Source organism: Danaus plexippus, chromosome 17, assembly GCF_018135715.1.
Source record: "Danaus plexippus chromosome 17, MEX_DaPlex, whole genome shotgun sequence".
Lineage (NCBI taxonomy): Eukaryota > Metazoa > Arthropoda > Insecta > Lepidoptera > Nymphalidae > Danaus > Danaus plexippus.
In genome coordinates this window covers 6108909-6127404 of record NC_083548.1, presented here as the reverse complement: position 1 = coordinate 6127404, position 18496 = coordinate 6108909, and the positions used below count along the sequence as shown (strand labels likewise).

The following is an 18496-nucleotide window of genomic DNA, read 5'->3' as shown; positions in this document are numbered from 1 at the left end:
ATCCCCGTGATACAAAGAACTATGACTTAGAGATATGATCTGTCTCAGATTTCAGCCCTTCAACTACTATTGTCTCTTTGTATACTGTGAAACGACCATAGACTACACCATCACGTCGCCCTACGCCATTAAAAGTCACTTTCCATTTAAACTAATATTTGCAAAATAAAGCGAAATGTATATCGTACATCAAATAAACAATATATCTAATAATAAGGCCTATATTCAACAGATTTTTCTTTACAATACTTAATAATACTAAGAAAACGTGAATTCAAGTAATTATAGTTAATAAAAAAAGAAATCAAAATTAATTTTATCGTTTAGCTTTTTGAATTAAAATTGTAAAAATAGTTTGCATATGCATAGAACTTTTTACTGTGTATATGAAATACGTATCAACAAATGTATGACATTTCAATTCTAATGCTATAATATACTAAACAGGAGCGATTAGTCTCAGACTGAGGGCGAGGGTGACTGAGGAAATACTACAAGCAAAAAGTACTTTTATCATCTCATTATAGAGTTCAAAATATGAAATGCTATCCGATGATTAACAGCCACGCGAGCGGCCAATGACCTTAAAATTGTTGCAATACAAAATGACATTTGCGTTTTTTAATTGTTAGTTGTATTGACAGTATCTATTCATCTTACAAAAAAATACGAATAAAAGTAAACGAATTATTGAAATCTGCTGCAAAATATTTTTAGAAGCGAAATTTTGTGACTGTAGATTAATGGATTAAAAGTTACAAGCAATATTTTACATATTTTTCGCTTTAACAACGTACTTTACTACGTAATATCTGCTTAAATTTGTAATTTATGTATTCAGTTATTAAACAGTCGAAATTTCGGAACAGACTTATAGAGATTAGTTTTGAGAGAAACAAGTATTCATGAGAAAAGTATTGTGCCTTATATAATAATTCCGACCAACTTCAGCCGCAGTGCGGTGAATTTCGATCGTATTAGAATTTTTAATAAAAGTATTCATGTATTGCTTATATAATGGCGACCTATTCATTCTATTTTCAAATATATTTTAATTCTAAAAATATTAAAATAATAAGTCAGCACCACATGTATATTGCAGGTTGGATGAGCTAAAAAAAAAAGTATTCTAATTGTATATACATATTTAAAATATAAATAAGGTTACATATATAAATTCATGACAAAATTGTATATAGGAAAATATCTATATATAAAATTAGTGCAATGGATATACTGAAAACAGCTAACGTTCAATTATTACAAACCCTTTTCGTAAACAAAATGTCGGCTCTATATCATTTCCCCATTCAGCCGATCTCCCTTGAGATTTACTGCGTTCACAACCCTTGCAACAAAAATTTTCTTTCTATAGAGAAGGGAAATAGTGGTAATAGATGCTCGTGCTGAAGTGAGCTGTTATTTTATTTTTAACTACAAATTTCAACCTTAAAGACGTGAATAAACTACTTAGAATTATTTTTAAAAAGTTTCATAGATTCTCGTAGCTAGTTAAAGGTATATTTTGTGATTTAACTGCTATTAAACAAGTCAATGATGTTGAGTTTGTTTGTAGATTACTTACTGATTAGTCCTCCGATAAGTTAGTGACAACTATGCTCCGCCATCTTAAATAATATTTATAACTAGCTGTTGCCCGCGGCTCCGCCCGCGTGTTGGTCGCTTTTCGCATAACCATATATATTTATATGAAACTTAAAATTGACCATAACTTCTTTTTCCCTTACCCGATTTTGACGGAACAAAGTTTTGACAATGCTCCTAATTATATGTAATCCAACTGTGAAAACCACGTTCAAATCCGTTGAGTAGTTTTGAAGTTATAACGTAACAGACAGACAAAAATTCCAAAAATTGTTTTTTTGGTTTCTATGACTCTTCTTTAATTGCCACCGATCAGTTTTTGGAACAATATTTAATGTACAGACACTCGATGTTTACTGTCTTACTAAATGTCTATGATATGATAATTGTCATTAAGTACAATTTCGAGTATTTTACTCTATGCGTTTTTAAATTTCTTTTATATAGAAACGATATGAAATCTAAATATCATGAAGACTACTTTTCAGTAAGTATTCAAGTAATAAACTTACATTCAGTACCTACATGGTTGAAAAAAGACTAAGAGTTGAATTAAAGTCTATTGGAACTTAAAATTTAAAGTAAATTAAGGTAAATTTAAATTGTAAATCTCAAAAAAAATATTCAAGAATTATTCATTAATGTATAACTGTATTACGTATCCGTCGGGGGAGGAAATTTCCAAATAGGATCGCTTTTTATCCAAAGAGACATAAAATAATATACCTATCATTCAATGAAAACGTTTGTATTTACATTTACCTATAATTTAAAACCGACATAAACGGAAGAATTTAAGTTTAGCTTTTTAATTTTAAGTTTTTGTTTAATTATAATTAATTCTAATTAGATTAAGGTACACAACCTTTCTTCAGTAACGCTGCGGTCCTCGTAGAAAACTGCAACATCACGTGAAGCTAACATTACTGCGTACACAATAATAAACGAAGGAAATATTAATGATATTATGTTTAAGTAATTATTCATATTTGCCGCCATGATCTCCGCCATTAAAAGATCAGCCACAGAGCATCAATATTCACATCACTTCAGTGACAATATCTTGTTGTACATAAAACAAATAAAAAGTTTGCTCAAGAGACCATCATCTACAAGGATATTTTACCCAATTCAAACCTTCAAATTAACTTGTAAGAACAATTATAGCACACATTTCAATTAATTCATCCTATATAAGAGGTATTTGAATTTTATTATTATGTAAATTATTTTCACAAGTTTTTCGTACGACATCCTTATCATTCCATCATTAATACAATAAAAATATGCATTAAAATATACAATTTTTCCTTGTGACGGCACAACATACATTTTACACTAAATGTTTAATAACCCTACTTTCAGATCGCGAAGATATGGAATCAATTTTTATAAAAACGTACGTAAAAATTTCAATATATCCTATTTGTATGAATACTCGCGAGTCTTAGATCTCATTAAATCCTATTTGGGTAAAATAAGTATACATAATATATAGATATTATAAACGTTTATCATACCCTGTCTTAATTCAATAATCTGACTGTTAATATTAAATATAAAACCTTCCTGTTATGAAAATTAAAATGTTTATAAAAAGACTGAAATCTCGTAATCGAAAAAAAATGTTTTCCAAGTAAATATGAATTCATTTAAAACAAATCTAAATAACCTTTAATATTTGTGACGAATTTTTATAAATTCCAAAAAAAAATTGTTGGAGACGCAATTAATGATGGGCCCTGGGGCCTTGGGTGCGTCGAAGGTGACTAACGAATCACAAAATAATGTTTCCTAACCCTTCTGTCTGCTCTGAAACAGACTGGGGCGCGAAGACAGACACCAGGCCGAGAAGATTTTTATTTTATTACGAAAAAGTTGTATCATGATCTTGGTATGATATTATGTAACTAATTTTTTTATAAAATATGTAGCAAGACACAAAGAAAAACATATAATTTTATTATTTTTGTTTATTTGAATAATTGGCAGTCGTTTGATTTTAACATTAAAACCAATAAAAAGCTTTTATAATAACAAGTTATTAATTAAACAACTATCATAACTTATCTTACTTTGGCGATGACAAGTCTCAGCTCTAAGAAAAAGTAAATGCTTTGGATTAGTTTTTTTTTTTACACATAATTAACAATTTTCATAACAGTCTAATACAAATATTTTTTACTTTTAAAATACGACTTTTTTATTGAAACAGTTTTTTTTTGCAACTGGCAATAAGAATATCAAGTTAAACCATTCTGGTTTACTAAAATTACTTTCAAACAAAGACAATACCAATATTCTAATAATATTGAAAGAAATGATTAATTCCAACCACAACACTTATAACAAGAAATGTCTCAAATCATACTGAGATTGCTTATTTTGCAAGACCATTATCAGAAGTAAAATCATATTAATATTAACTTCTTTAAATATAATGGCATTTGCTGAAATACAGAGACACTAAATATGTATTTGTGCGTTAAACGCATATTAAACCTAATAATTTATAAGTAAATCCTTTGCCGCTTGAAATTTAAAAACAAATATAGCTATTACACACTCTAGATTTGAATTTGTTTACAAAACAACACTATATCTTATTTTTAAAAAAAGAACAACAACCATTCCATTAAAAATTGTGACCTTCATTTTAAGGCAAAGGACTGCGTTTCAAACGCCGAAAAAAATATAATTTCAGTCGCGCGTTATAACCTAAAACTTAACACTAGATTTTTTTATCATAACAATATCATTTCAAAGTCGAATACAGACAATCATGTAAAAGTTCTTTAAAAAATCATATAAGACGCATCTTATCGTAAGATTTTAAAATCCTGCAATTACATTTACATATGACTAGATAAATTTGAATTGGGTGAAGCACGAGCTTACATCATAAGTCCGAAGTCTGTTATTCTGTTTGAAAAATTAAAAAAAATAAAAACTAATACAAGACTTAAACTAATTAGAGATCCATACTGAATGTTTCTTGTGATTCATCGAAGGATATGGAATTTGAACGCGGTTTTTGCACCGGTGTGGCGGTAGAGTTTGAAGAGGACGGTGGGTTCTTTAACAGAGCAGCCGGCAGTGAACACTTGGGTGGCGTCTGTGATATCGGCGACTGACGGAGGGACATCATAAAAGATCTATCGTAAACTATACGTGTTCCTGAAAAATAAATTAAGACATTTATTGATAATTAATTATTAGAATTTATACAAGTAAATACAAATCAATACAAATATTGATATACTTATTGACATTTGAAAAATATTATTGATTATATTTCAAAAACAAACGTTATTTATTTGAATTACTTGTAAAATACACGGAATAAATGATGATTGTGTATGTGTAATATATAAGAAATAGTTTAAAAATTTATTATAAACATAAAATGATATTGGACTATCTTGAATTATAACCAAAAAAACACGTGTTTCCGAACTGCGTAGTAGACCGGCCCAAGGTCAACGATCGCCGGTCGTTAATATTATTATTCTATATTTACAATATCTATTTTAATCCCGGGTTCAAGTTCTCGTACTACATTAAATTTCAGTTTTAGCTTAACTACAATTTTTTTAAAACTTCAAACATTTCGCTTTCAGTTACTATTAACCCAATTTTTATGTCATGTGGTCTTATGTAATATTTATTGACAAGTTTCGAAGCACTTGTCACTTATATGCAGTGGTGTGAGTGTGTAAATTGAATTATTATTAGATCGTGTATCTTTATGCGCCCATTAACCTTGAATCCCTGTTTTCAAACATACGAAACTTTATTTTGAAAACACGATGACGATGTGTTATTAGTGAGGTTATTGTTATGAATTATCGCTACAGTGATCGTATAGCCTGTATGGTTATGAGAGGAATGTTGAAATTACCTCCTGGAGTGGTGGAATAGATGGTACCCCCTGGTGTACTGGAATATACATCAGGCATCTGAGCTGGATCAGAGATCAGGACCCTTCTAGAAGGGATAGTCTGGCTGGAGGTCGCTTGCCTGGCGATCGGTGAGGCCGACATTTTGAACTCTATTACTTTGATTTAGAATATCAAACCACGACACTTAAACAGCTCGCTGAGGATTGAGGACTGAGCCGAGGCTGGTCGCTGTCTAAAATAAATACACTGTCGCTCGCACACACAAACACGCAGCGATGTAAACATAACACACATTGACGTTTATAACATCAAAACATACATAGATTAATAACGAAGTTATACCTACAGAGGTTGAGGATTTATACATTTCTATAGTTGATTTCTCAGAGACAGAATAACTTGAATACATTCTAAATACGTTTTTAAAAACTAAGAAAGGTTTTATTTAGATTTCATTTTCCCCCCTTTTTTCTTCCTTCCGTCTGTAACAAACACTGATGCAACTTTCAACGGGTTATTATATGACACGGCGAATACTTCTTCATTTTCGGTGTTTATTTTTTTTTTGATATTGTTTTGTTTATGACTTGAGCATATAATAATACATTTTCTCATAAATATGTTGTCAAGATAGTCGGTACATATAACGAAATTATAATTACGTAACATTAATTGTAAGAATAACAATAATAAGGATAAGGATATTTTTTTTATGGTCAAATTCTAAACCAATGCAGTAACCTTACCATGGGATAGCTCTCACTACGTACTCGGCGTTTCCAGTTTCTTATTCATAAATCTGCTTCAAGATCGTATCAACTTAATTTTCTGTATAAAAAACCTTAAAATTTTCCTATGCAGTGTGACGATGCAAAACTATACTGTGAAAAAGATAAATGTCTTAATTTTCACAATAAACATGCGAGGTAGCTTGGAGCAATCAGAAAAATATATACAGTATCAAGTTTGAGAATTAGACAAAAATACGTATAACGAGACCATTACAGAAACCCTTTACAAAATGCAGACTAATTGTAAGATACTTATGAAATATTAAATAGAAGCAACCACTTTCGCTTAAAAGAGTTGTATAGATAAGAATACATACATTTATAAGAACAGAAAATTTTCCTTAATTTCTAAAATAAAGTTCAGTATAGTATATAAAGTTATAAAAGGCGTTTTAACGATAAACCAAATATATTTTATAACGCTGGGAAAAAAAATAGCGCGTGGAGTCCATCCGCGCGGATGAAGTTAAACTTCGTAACGTTGCAATGAAAAAAGGAAGGGGTAGAAGTGTATTTTTGAGAAATTTATAGTGTTTTTTTAAGACAAATTTTATTCACATGCTCGCATCCGTTCGAGCACCACGCACTCCCTCTCGCTCTGTCTCTTTTTATCTCCCCCTTCACGTAGCGTTAAACTTTTAACGCAACCTTGTTGGATGTCACGTAAGAAGTTGCACTTCAAAAACGATTTTAATTTTTAATCTCAAATTTAGCGCAACCTTAATAACTTTATAATTCTTTTTTGGCTATTCATCAAAGTCACAGCTAATAGCTATAAGTAGGTATTATGTATATTTTTATACAAACATTTAATTAAAGCATTTTTTATTCTTTGCCATTCATGCGTTATCTAATATACCTAATACACACACAGCGTGTGCGTTGTATTTTTACGAAGCGTGTTGTTATGGTGGTATCCTAATTCGAACTACTAATAAAATATAATTTAACCGTGATGATAAGCTTCTCACATATTCCCAGCAGCACTTTACGTTAAAAATGGGGCGTATTTTTTACCATTATTTTATTAATATTAACATTTTAACAAATAAGATTAAAACAGGTTATATATGTTTAGTAATTTTGGAACGATTACGTAATATTAAAATCAATTTCATCATACAAATTGTTTACGTTTAGATCCCCGGAAGCCATCTTGAAAAATCTATAGTAGGTACATCGTAAAACAAATTCTATTTTCAGAATTGATACTCTTTAATATTAGTATGTAATTAATATTACAAATAAAAGATTTTTAAACACGGTCGTCCATTAGAAGTATTATTTTTTAAAACACGAAGTCGGTTATTTTAAGCGCTTTATAATAGACAAGTGGCATACTATCAACGCATAAAAAAGAGCCAGGTCGAGAAATAATGCACACAGCCGCAAGCACAACTGTAATAGCTTGGCAAGCTGTTGACATACAGTTGTATGAACCATAATTTAGAGCAACGTACTCCAAGCAAGGTTATTATAATTATAATCCGTGTGGGCTGAAGTAAAATAGTTTAGAATTCGGTATGAATTTGGTGTTGTCGTCGCTTCTATCTTTGGTTGATAAAAAAAAAACAGTATGCTCTATTACTTTAATTTTAACATTCATCACGATATCACTGACAGCTTCAGATAAGCTGCCATATCAGATTTCCTAAATACGAACCAAAAACCTACTTAAATTTTATTACAGCAACAAATTTATATATACAAACTATCAGTCATGAAATTCATCAACTGTGTGCTTTCTAACAGATTGTGAAATTAAAAACAAAAAAGGTGTTTTCAGTATTAATAAATAAGGAAACAGATCATGACAAAAAAAAATATTATTATCTCTTTAAAAAAATCAAGGACATGTCTTGTTGCTAGCTTGTTATCAAATATTATATTAACATAATGTCATATAGAAAAAATAAAAGTAAATATTAATTTTAATATTAGTATTGGCCATTCAAAAAGGAAGTCGTAATGTTGGGAAATATTCTCTTAGCTTTAAGTGCTTGTTGACAAAGATTTAACAATTTTCAATATATGATAAGAAAACACAAATTTTAAGATTAAAATATAATATATATATATTTTTAATTAACATGTGATTTGAATTGATTTTAGGGATGCTATGACGTGAAGATGGCAACACTTCTTAATATTCCTCTCGCCGTCTGGTGGCTACAAAATTTACGATGTGAACGCGTCCTATAGCTCTTTGTTAATGTTTTGTATACATTATCATATAAATTATGGTTAATATATATATATATATATCCATTATATATTAATTAAATTATAGATGTCAATAAAAATCCATCAGTATGAGCGATCCCTTCGACTTTCCACAAAGACATTTAATGACAAAAAAAAATCCTTTGTACGTTTATTTTTTAATATAATATATATTTTTAATCTGTTACGACAATGTTACATCTTGACACATACACTAATAGAGGTCAAATAGCAATCAAGAACAACTCGCCAATTTTATATCTAACCTTAAACATCGTCATCTTAAGATTAACATTTAGATAAAACTATATTTAATCACGTAAGTTCATAAACAATTTCTTATTAAATATTTTATTTATAACTAAAATTATCATAAATTTTTTTACGTTAGTACGGAAAAAAAATTCCCAAATCCTACTAATGCTATTATATAATTAACTCGGTAAGGTCACATTATTACGTTATTTTTCGATAACATACCGACGTGTCGCACCGTGAACACGAAGACCATAAACAATTTAAAAAAACATGTCTGACCTTGAAAAAACATCGAATAATACATATAAGCACGCAATAAACAATCATTAATAAGCCCTTTTTTTCTAATCCTTTTTTTATTCAAACAAAGAACTATTCTAATGTCACTGATATATATTTAATTCTATTTTTTTAATACAACCTTTTTTTGCTAATCAAGGGTTCCGAATTTCGCTTTTAAAACCAATAATATTTTTTCTATACCGTGTCTTACCATGCGACATTGAACACGAAGAGCGAAAAACAAGTTTCTATTTTCTAAATTGTATTCGCATTCGCCTCAAACTGTTATGCCTGAGAAACTTTTATATTTTTTAATCTAAATAGCCATCGACAAATACGTAGACCTTGTGATTGTTTTTCTAAACGATAACCAGCAAAAAGGTAACATATAACAGGGTAAATCCAATAAATTAACTTAAACAATTGCTCTTTAAAAAAAGATTTTAATAAATTTTTCCCTCTTAATCTACGTCATCTACTTAGATTCCAAATTATTTGGAAGTCGGATATTTAAAATGCTACAAGGTATAACATAAAGGACAGTCCGAAATTTATATTTTTGTACCTGTGTATATAATGGAAACAAACATTTAGGTTTTGTAAAATGTAAACAAACAAATGACAAATGAATCATACATAGATTGTCAGCACACTCGCACAATCCGTCCATTTTGTGATAACAAAATAAACAAACAAAATATAATCTTAAAACTTATACATAACCATACCATGATAAGTAAATATTGTAAATGTTTACATTATATAAAATACGAATTATACATCCCTTTAATTGTATTTCCTATAATAATCACCAAACATCCTACCAACATTTTAAAATTGGAAATCAATACATATTTTTATAAATAAACAAAGTCCCTCGCCGCGCCTGTCTGTCTGTCTGTTCGCGATAAATAGAAAAAATACTTCACCGATTATCAAACAGTTATCACCACTCGATAGCGTGATTCTCGAGGAAGGTTTTAGTATATAATTTGTTAAGTCTTTGTATTTACTTGTGTTTACATTAACGATATTTGTTGAAGATGTCGCGAAAACATGAGCCGTCTGAGAGCTTTTAACGAAAACGCTGCTGAGATATAACAAAATAATATATGGTGGAATTGTGTACCTTATATAGGTCTACAGAAAAGTCCGGGATAGCATATGTTTATCTCTTAAGGATAACATACTATATCCATTTTACAACCATTAAAAATTGGCATTCCTAAAGCGTTTATTGAAAAGCTATTTACATAAACACGGTATTAAGTCTTATCACAATAAATTACTTCGTTTTCAAGCCTACATCGGTACCTGACTGTAAATTACTTTTTAATTTATTTAAATCCGGCGTATTATTTGAAAATTATCATAATATTTCTTGTAAAGAGCCCGAGCGAAGCCGGGGCTGGTACCTAGTTTTTAATATTTGAATGTCTATAAAATAGCCTTTGAATAAAAACTAATGAATTCAATTTTGTACCACCTAATAACAATGTCGCTCATACATCGGAATAATGTATAGGTTATAATTTATTTTAAAAATGTATGTAAGAATTCACGTGGCACAGTAAAATATGACGCTGCGATTTGATGGCATATTTTTTTTTAAACACATACAATGTTTTCCCTCCAATATAAATTTCGAAATGCTTATGGGAGAAGTCAAAATAAAAGTGTTCTCATAAAATCATCATAGTTTTAGGATATTTTGACGTGAAGCTGCGTGAAATTTTATATATCAAATCATATGATGCAATTTCGAAGGACATTAAGCAAGACGATAATTTAATACTGTGTTTAACAAATACGCTTTCTTGATAAAGTCCACATGTCCGATTGATTTCAATACGAAATAACACGATTTGATAAATAAAAAATTAAAAAAGTATTCATGTACAGACTAAAATAATTTATAAAGTGTTCTCTTGAATTAATTAAAATACTGGCCACCTAAACATGGAACTACAAATGAATAAAAAAGTCATACATATTTATTAGATTTAGATCTTTTAATTACAAAAACTTAAAATAAACTCGTTTAATTAAATACACGTGCGACTTAAAAGTAGCAAATAATGGAACAATATATTCATGACATTACTACAAGTGTTCCCATCCTTGAACTATTTACAAATATTCGTAAAAATAAAATGTGAAAAACGTTTTAGTACACCTCATGTATGTCAAGCAGTTAATATATTTTTATCTAAAGTCACGTGGTTCGAATACCGCAGTAATGCTACCGAAGCGGTGAGCGATAAGCGAATTAACACGGATTCTTAATTTAATCAAAAAATTACCAAAGCAATTTTATTAGAATTTAACTTGGCATGCAAGTTGAAGAAGTTTGAATAATGTGATTCTGACGTGACGTAAAATGACATAACGTGACATGTGTCATGTGTGACATAAAGTTTTTAATTTTTAATCTTTATGTTAAATTGTGTAAGCGACGAAATTAAGACCTAAATTAGAAATTTAAATCGTCTATAGTTGTCTTTTTTTATTCATAAATTCTCAAATTCTGCTTCAATATAGAATAAACAATTTTAATTGCATTACGACAAATATAAAATTCTGTGATATATGAAAGATCTATAATTATTATGAGAGGATCAATAATTAATTGTTTAATATATCTCAAGTATCGAAAGATCAAACATTATTTTCTTAACGCTAGTCTTATAATAAAATTTTATTAAAATAATTGTAACCTTTGTCATTCCGGTTATTATTGGAAATGTGAAATATTATTAACATTGATTTCCTTTTATTTTTTAGTTTACGTGTTTTCTCACGTTATGAATATTTCAACGACTAATTATCAATATCTTAAATTAAGATACATGTGTATATTAAATTAAAAAAAAATCGTCATATAACAAGTGTCAAAAAAGTATAATGGTAAAATTATTCAGCCAAAAGGCATAGGACAGATTAAATATAATAAAATATAGACTAAACTTTGATCACATTAAGCTAATAATAGTTTTACAGAGACATACAAAATCAGGTTTATAGTGTTCTTTTCATGTCAGAATAGATAAACAATTTGATTACTATCTAAGATCTATAGATGGAAGATAATCTCCAAGGATCTATTAATGCACACTGTATCCTCACCTCATAAACATAACTAAACTAAACTAAACTAAACTAAACTAAACACACAACTTTCAGTATTTCATTCATTCATTCATATCATCGCTTATAATAAAATAAGTGTATGCACGAAAAACTGAAAATTGAATGTATTTAGTTCGACGATGCCAACTCGTAATAAGTACTCGTTGATGTTCATAAGCAAAGATACTAACTTAATTTAATACCCGCCATATATTATTATTATTTTGTTCCTATATTTCGAATACACACGAAAAACAAATAATCCATACAATAATAAATATAGCAAATAAAATATAAACTTAAATAAAATCGCTTGTCATTCAAACCTTGCACCTGTTAGCAATTTATTTAGCGTTGTAAACTTCATTGTTTTTATTTTCATCTGCGAACTACGCAGTTGATGCTGCGAGCACGTAATAAGCGTGAGATGATAACGATTATTGTGTTTGACACAAAAAATAAATTATTATTTTTAACTGCAATATTAAATTATTATGATAGTTAACCTAAAAATTACATCGCATCTTTACATTCGACAGTCATTTAAATATGGCGGAACATCATTGATGTGTTCTATATCTCCTTTTTTGTCGATTTTGTTACGCAACTGTCTGTTTTAATATTTCCAAATTTAAGTTTGTCTATTAAATATGATAATTTATATTCCGTCACCAATGTGTTTATTTGCCATGGAACAAGTTTTTAAAAAGTTTATTTACTAGCAAGATAAAACAAAATATGTCCAAATTGATTCTTACTACTATATAAACTGAGTTCATTATTGGTTGCATTTAAATATAATTAGCATTTAGTGTTTGTTTTCTAACGTAAACATGTTCAGTTGTAGAGCCAATAAAATGTTATTAATTTTTCCTTTCAGAATTTTATAGTAGGATACTTTTTACTTGAGATGTTTAAATAATATTATTTAAAAACGAACACTAATTACTTTTTTTCTGACTGGATATTGCACGACTATCATTCGACCCATTTGCAATTAAATTTCGAAATACGACGGGATATTGGCGTGCCAAAAAGATATATGTATCTTTTTTGGAATAATTTTCCAGAAAAATAAACAATCGACCTCCGAAAACACCATTCAAATCGCACAAGTAGTTTTTAGAAAAAATCAAATGTGATTAAATAAAAATAGTACATGAACGCAGAATCTATTAAGCCTTGTTTATTTTCCACATGCCACAGTCAGAAATCCACGGACAAAAATGTTCATTCTGATAAAATATACAAGTGTCTGCCTAATTATATAAGGTGGCAACCGGAGGTTCCAGAAAAACTACGAAACATACTTATATGTATATTATAATAAAAATTACATATTAAAATTTATAACCTATACCTAAGACTACATGATTGCCCCGATGTTAGGATAGCAATGCCATTCCATTGCTTGTGTGGTATCAGGAATCTTCTGGTTCACAAGGCTTGGTGTTGGTTCCGCGGAGTCAGCGGCGTCACTTGTCATATGATATTTTATCTATACAACGATGTTACCCCGGCGATGTTCATTTATTTTATAATATGTAGCGGGTACGTAACAGCCTCGTAAATATATGAAGGACGATAATGTGAATAAATTATTTATTATTTGTGGCGGTACCACCTGATTACAACATCTGTGGTTCCAAGTGAATAAATATCGATCTTTTTTGTGTTCATTTTTTTAAAATTTTCCATTTTCCATTTTTACATTTTTCTTTTAGTATCCAAAACTCTTATTTATACTATAAGAAATTACGTATACAAGAATATAGTACATTTTTACACATGGTATACAAAATAAATTGTCTTTTTTATCATCTGTCAATGTCAAGTAAAAATATTGAATCTGTTCCAAATAGAATGTAATTTAATGCACAGATAATATTTAAGTTATATATCATTCAACTCTACTTTTTACTGGCTACTACACATGCCTAATTCAGTTTAACGCTTTGGCCTTGACTTTATGAAAACGAGTACATTTTTTACGATGTTTTACTTAACTGAATAACATCAAACGTTTGCCTATATAATTTATTTTTTTAATTTTATTTACATAATAATTAAGTTTATACATTCTAAACACAAATTACTTGCACCATTATATGTTTTGTGAAGTTCAATTGATTTATATTTCATTTTTCTCTGCCTCTAAGTTGCAGCCATTGAGCCTATTTGCATAACAAAATTCAACAGTTCTTAAATAATAAATAAAGCGAATATTTTAAATACCAATATCATATTAACAGTTTATTATTTTCTACAATTGTGCTCTGATGACAACAAATTAAATAAAATATTAAAAGAAAATTTATGCTGAGAGTATAAGTACAGTGTAAACTAAATAATACAAATTCCTATATTATACAATTCTATCAGAGTATAGAGTACCCACTAACACTCCCCTTTTGCGCAGTCTACGCCAGACTGAACGCTCCACAACCTCATTTTAAGAACCCTTGCCAAGTAATTCAATCAGCACCTCTTTGAGGGGACTCTGTCACGTATCGACTATTCTTCCCTAGACACGTTCCCTCACTAGACAGTGTTCAAAAGTTAATATAACAGTCTGGTTAGTTCGAATTCCATGAATTTACACATTTTCATAGTCTTATCAATAATTCAAATATAACTAGAAACTAGAAAGCTATCGTCATACAAATCTTTTGATTTAAAATTGAGATTTAATGTCAACAAACATGGCGCCCGCTTCATACAGCTGTTTGTTATTCATAATACGATATGTCAATTGTTCGCTGTATTTAGTTACGTTGAATTATAAACGACTTGTTTGGATCGGTATAATAATAACAGAAAAACAAAAAGTTGCTTTCGACTAAACGGCCTGCCAACAATTCTCCGACTGCAGAAGATAAAGACGCCATTATTATTACACTCCGGCGTTTCAAAGTTACCATTAGGCGTTATACTTAAATTGGGCTAATGTCATTATCAAAGTTAAATGTTAATATAGTTTTTATTATGAAGCCATAGTTATTAATGAAATATCCGTAACATAATGAATTTATTCTGTATATTAATAAAACTTATACTTATTACATCGCTGATAATGGTAAGTATGAAGCCTAGAATAATTTAAATTATTTGCCACACTTCCATTTGTAATGCGATTAAATATACATAAAATAAGGTTAATAATACGCAATAATAATACGCAATTTATACCTGAAACATAAATAAGGCATTCTAATAAATCAAATTCTTTAGTATTTTCATGAAAAACTAAACAGTTGCTATTAATATAATCGATTAAGTAAATAAAATTATATATTTTAGATAAATCGGTTTCACTCTAAATAAATAAAATTCCGATGCAAATAATAAATAATGAGTTTGTTACAAAATTTCTAGTAATGATTTAAATATTATATCTCGTCACTTGTCAATCTAAGCTTTAATGTGTTATTAAATTGAAAAAAAAATTAATATGTCAATTAGGTATAATTCTAAAATAGCGCAAAAAAATTGTGACATCGATATATTAAAGTATACTATTACGAATATTTATATAAATTGTCTTTTTAATTTTAAAAGTCCGAAGCATATATAATACGAGTTATGTACTAGATATTTATTTAGTATAAACCATTTTGATGTCGTTATTTGGAATTTGAAGTATAACACTTCATTCAGCTATCTCTAAATTTTTTTTTATATTGGAAACCATTTTATTTTTATTTTTTTTATTTTTCCTATTCCCTTATAAGTCAATGACTTTAATATTTAAGTGCCTGATTAGATAAGTAAATTACAATCATTTTTTCCATGCCGTTCGTTTTGAACTTGTAACACCTATGATTTTTTTAAAGTATTCATTTCAATATGAATAACATAAAATTACGTAATAAAAACAATTAAACAACACACTGTTAGAAAACGTTTAAAAACATTGAAAACCTTGAATATGTTTACTTTTACTTGACAGTGACTCAGACAGTTACGCCGCGGACACACCTCCCGTCAAAACACGTTTTGATCGGAGTCATTTAATTGTTTAGTTGTTTCCTGCGAATCGGAATCATAAAATAATACAACTTACAAATTCCCAGACTAATCGATGTAATCATTCAGTACTGCATTTAATTTATTGGCTATAAATGATCTAATTTCAAAAGTATGTAACAATGAACATAGATAAAATTTAATTGGATTGTCATTTAGCAGGAAGGTGGAAATTATTAAATATTATTTTCTTTGTATAACTTAAAATTTGTCTGTGTTTAATCAATCATTTAAATGTTTAACTATTTAAACTTCAGTAATATATGCATACAAATTAGTTTTTGAATGGTCATGCAAACATAAACAGATTAAAAAAAAACAACTCTCGTGATATATTTGTTTACGTTGTCTATTAGTATGTAATATGCGCTAACGCAATTCAAGTAGACACAACGTAAACAAGGAATCAATCAATTCGCACGCTAATCTGCACGGTACCTGATATATCACTATTTTCTCAGACATGTAATATTACGTAATCTATTTTCTCGAAATGATACTAACAAATTAGTATCACAAAAAAATTACTTGAATTGTAAAAATGTCATTCAAATGTAGTATGTAACGGCTATTTGCCGTAAATCTATGTTAAACTGAGTTATATTTGGCGCAATTCGCCAACTAACGCCATCTAGTAGAATTTATATAACCGTAAACACCGCACGTAATCAATGAGCACTATTTTAGAATCCGATTGGCACAATGCCTAATAAATAAACATTATTTAAATTATTTATCGTATCATAAAATCGGTATTGTTGTTAATTTCGTGATATGAACACCCACAACCAGGAGAATGCTGTTCAATTTAACTTTATAGCTTACAGCGCTTATTATAATAAGCTCATAGTAAGATTATGATTTTTGTCACTCTCGATATATTACAGTTCGAGGACCCTTACTTTCATGCTAATATTGTTATTTGTTCTGGTCATTGATAAAATATAAGTAGAGTTAACTTATTTATTGGTTTACAATTTATTAATGTTACTCCTACTAAGGCTACCAACCATTCAGTATTGCTTTCTCTGAAAATAACTCGATAGTTTACTTTCAGTTTTGGGTCAATTGTATGTCTCAAATAGTTAGCTTATTAATTTTCTAACCTCTAAGTGTCTAATAAATGTCAAAAGAATTATAGAACGAAACATTTATGGAAATAGATATACTCTGAATAAGTCCCATGAATTCTAATAACTCATGGTTTGTGATTTAAATTTTCTTTGAATGTGGGCGTACATAAATTAGGAACTAATGAAACCATAATTTTAATTGTATTCTACACAAAACTTCATACCTATATAATAATCATAAAGTTTGATATATAAAAACTTTTTGTCGATAATAAAGATGAATATTAATTGACCTTGTATTGGTTTTAAAATTAAAAAAAAATGTCGATCTTTACAGTGTACCAAATGTGCGGTGTTATCAATTTTAATTTCAATGAGCATGTCGTATTAGCAATGCGAGACTGATGTTGGTCATTGTCAAGGCCAAGAGACCACGTGACCTGAACACGCTGTCATCGTACGTGGAAGGATAATTGATTTTCTTCTGAAATATTACATAAGAAAAAAATATTTTAGAAATTAGTATCTTACTTTTTTTTGGTATCGTTAATAAATAGTATTTATATAATAACTTAGGAATAATAGATGTTAAGTATCAAAGAAGGTTGCGACTTTTGTTAACGAGTATAACTCCGGCATGTTCCTTTGTGTTTTGTTAAGATCTTAGTCGATTATAGTCACAAATAAAATGGGAATACGCAGCTTTACTGAAAAAAAACGGAGTTAATTTTTGCAAATGTTTTCTGTTTCTAAATTTCTTTACATAAAAGATCAATTATGATCCTTTTAAATTACATAATAAGTTACTTCTACGGCAACATAATGTGAGTTAATTATTTTGTAAATATATTTAACTAAATAAAAAGTTAATATATTTTTCTACAATCCAAAATATACCAAATAAGATAAGAGTTGTATTATTTACATTAATAATGATTTATATTTTAAATAAATCTTATCTTAACTTTTGTATGACAGATCTTTTTCTATTATCAAATAAAATAATTAATCGCCTTCTACAAAAAAAAAGATTTTTGTTGCCTAACTTTTAATATTTTTATAAAAATTACTCATTCATACACTAAAAGCTCCTTGTGATTTATATATTTTTTTTTTTATTATAAATATATTTTAGCAATTGTGACATATGAATAATACGTTTAGAAAAGTCATTTCCTACATCGGAACACAAAATGAAACAACGGAA

General features: G+C 28.7%; 1 protein-coding gene across 1 annotated transcript; it reads right to left on the bottom strand.

Moving 5' to 3' along the window:
* Positions 1-3560: 3560 nt before the first annotated feature.
* Positions 3561-5730, bottom strand: LOC116771337 (eukaryotic translation initiation factor 4E-binding protein). Its single transcript, XM_032663169.2, has 2 exons — positions 5507-5730; positions 3561-4782 (listed from the first exon to the last, which is right to left on the bottom strand). The coding sequence occupies exons 1-2, from the start codon at positions 5646-5648 to the stop codon at positions 4577-4579; spliced, it is 348 nt and encodes a 115-aa protein (XP_032519060.1). The 5' UTR covers positions 5649-5730; the 3' UTR covers positions 3561-4576.
* Between the last annotated feature and the right edge of the window lie 12766 nt (positions 5731-18496).

Coding starts and splice junctions, on each gene's coding strand:
- LOC116771337 (XM_032663169.2), bottom strand. CDS start 5,648: ATGTCGGCCTCACCGATCGCCAGGCAAGCGACCTCCAGCCAGACTATC. Junction 4,783..5,506: donor CTATTCCACCACTCCAGGAG/GTAATTTCAACA, acceptor TTTATTTTTCAG/GAACACGTATAGTTTACGAT.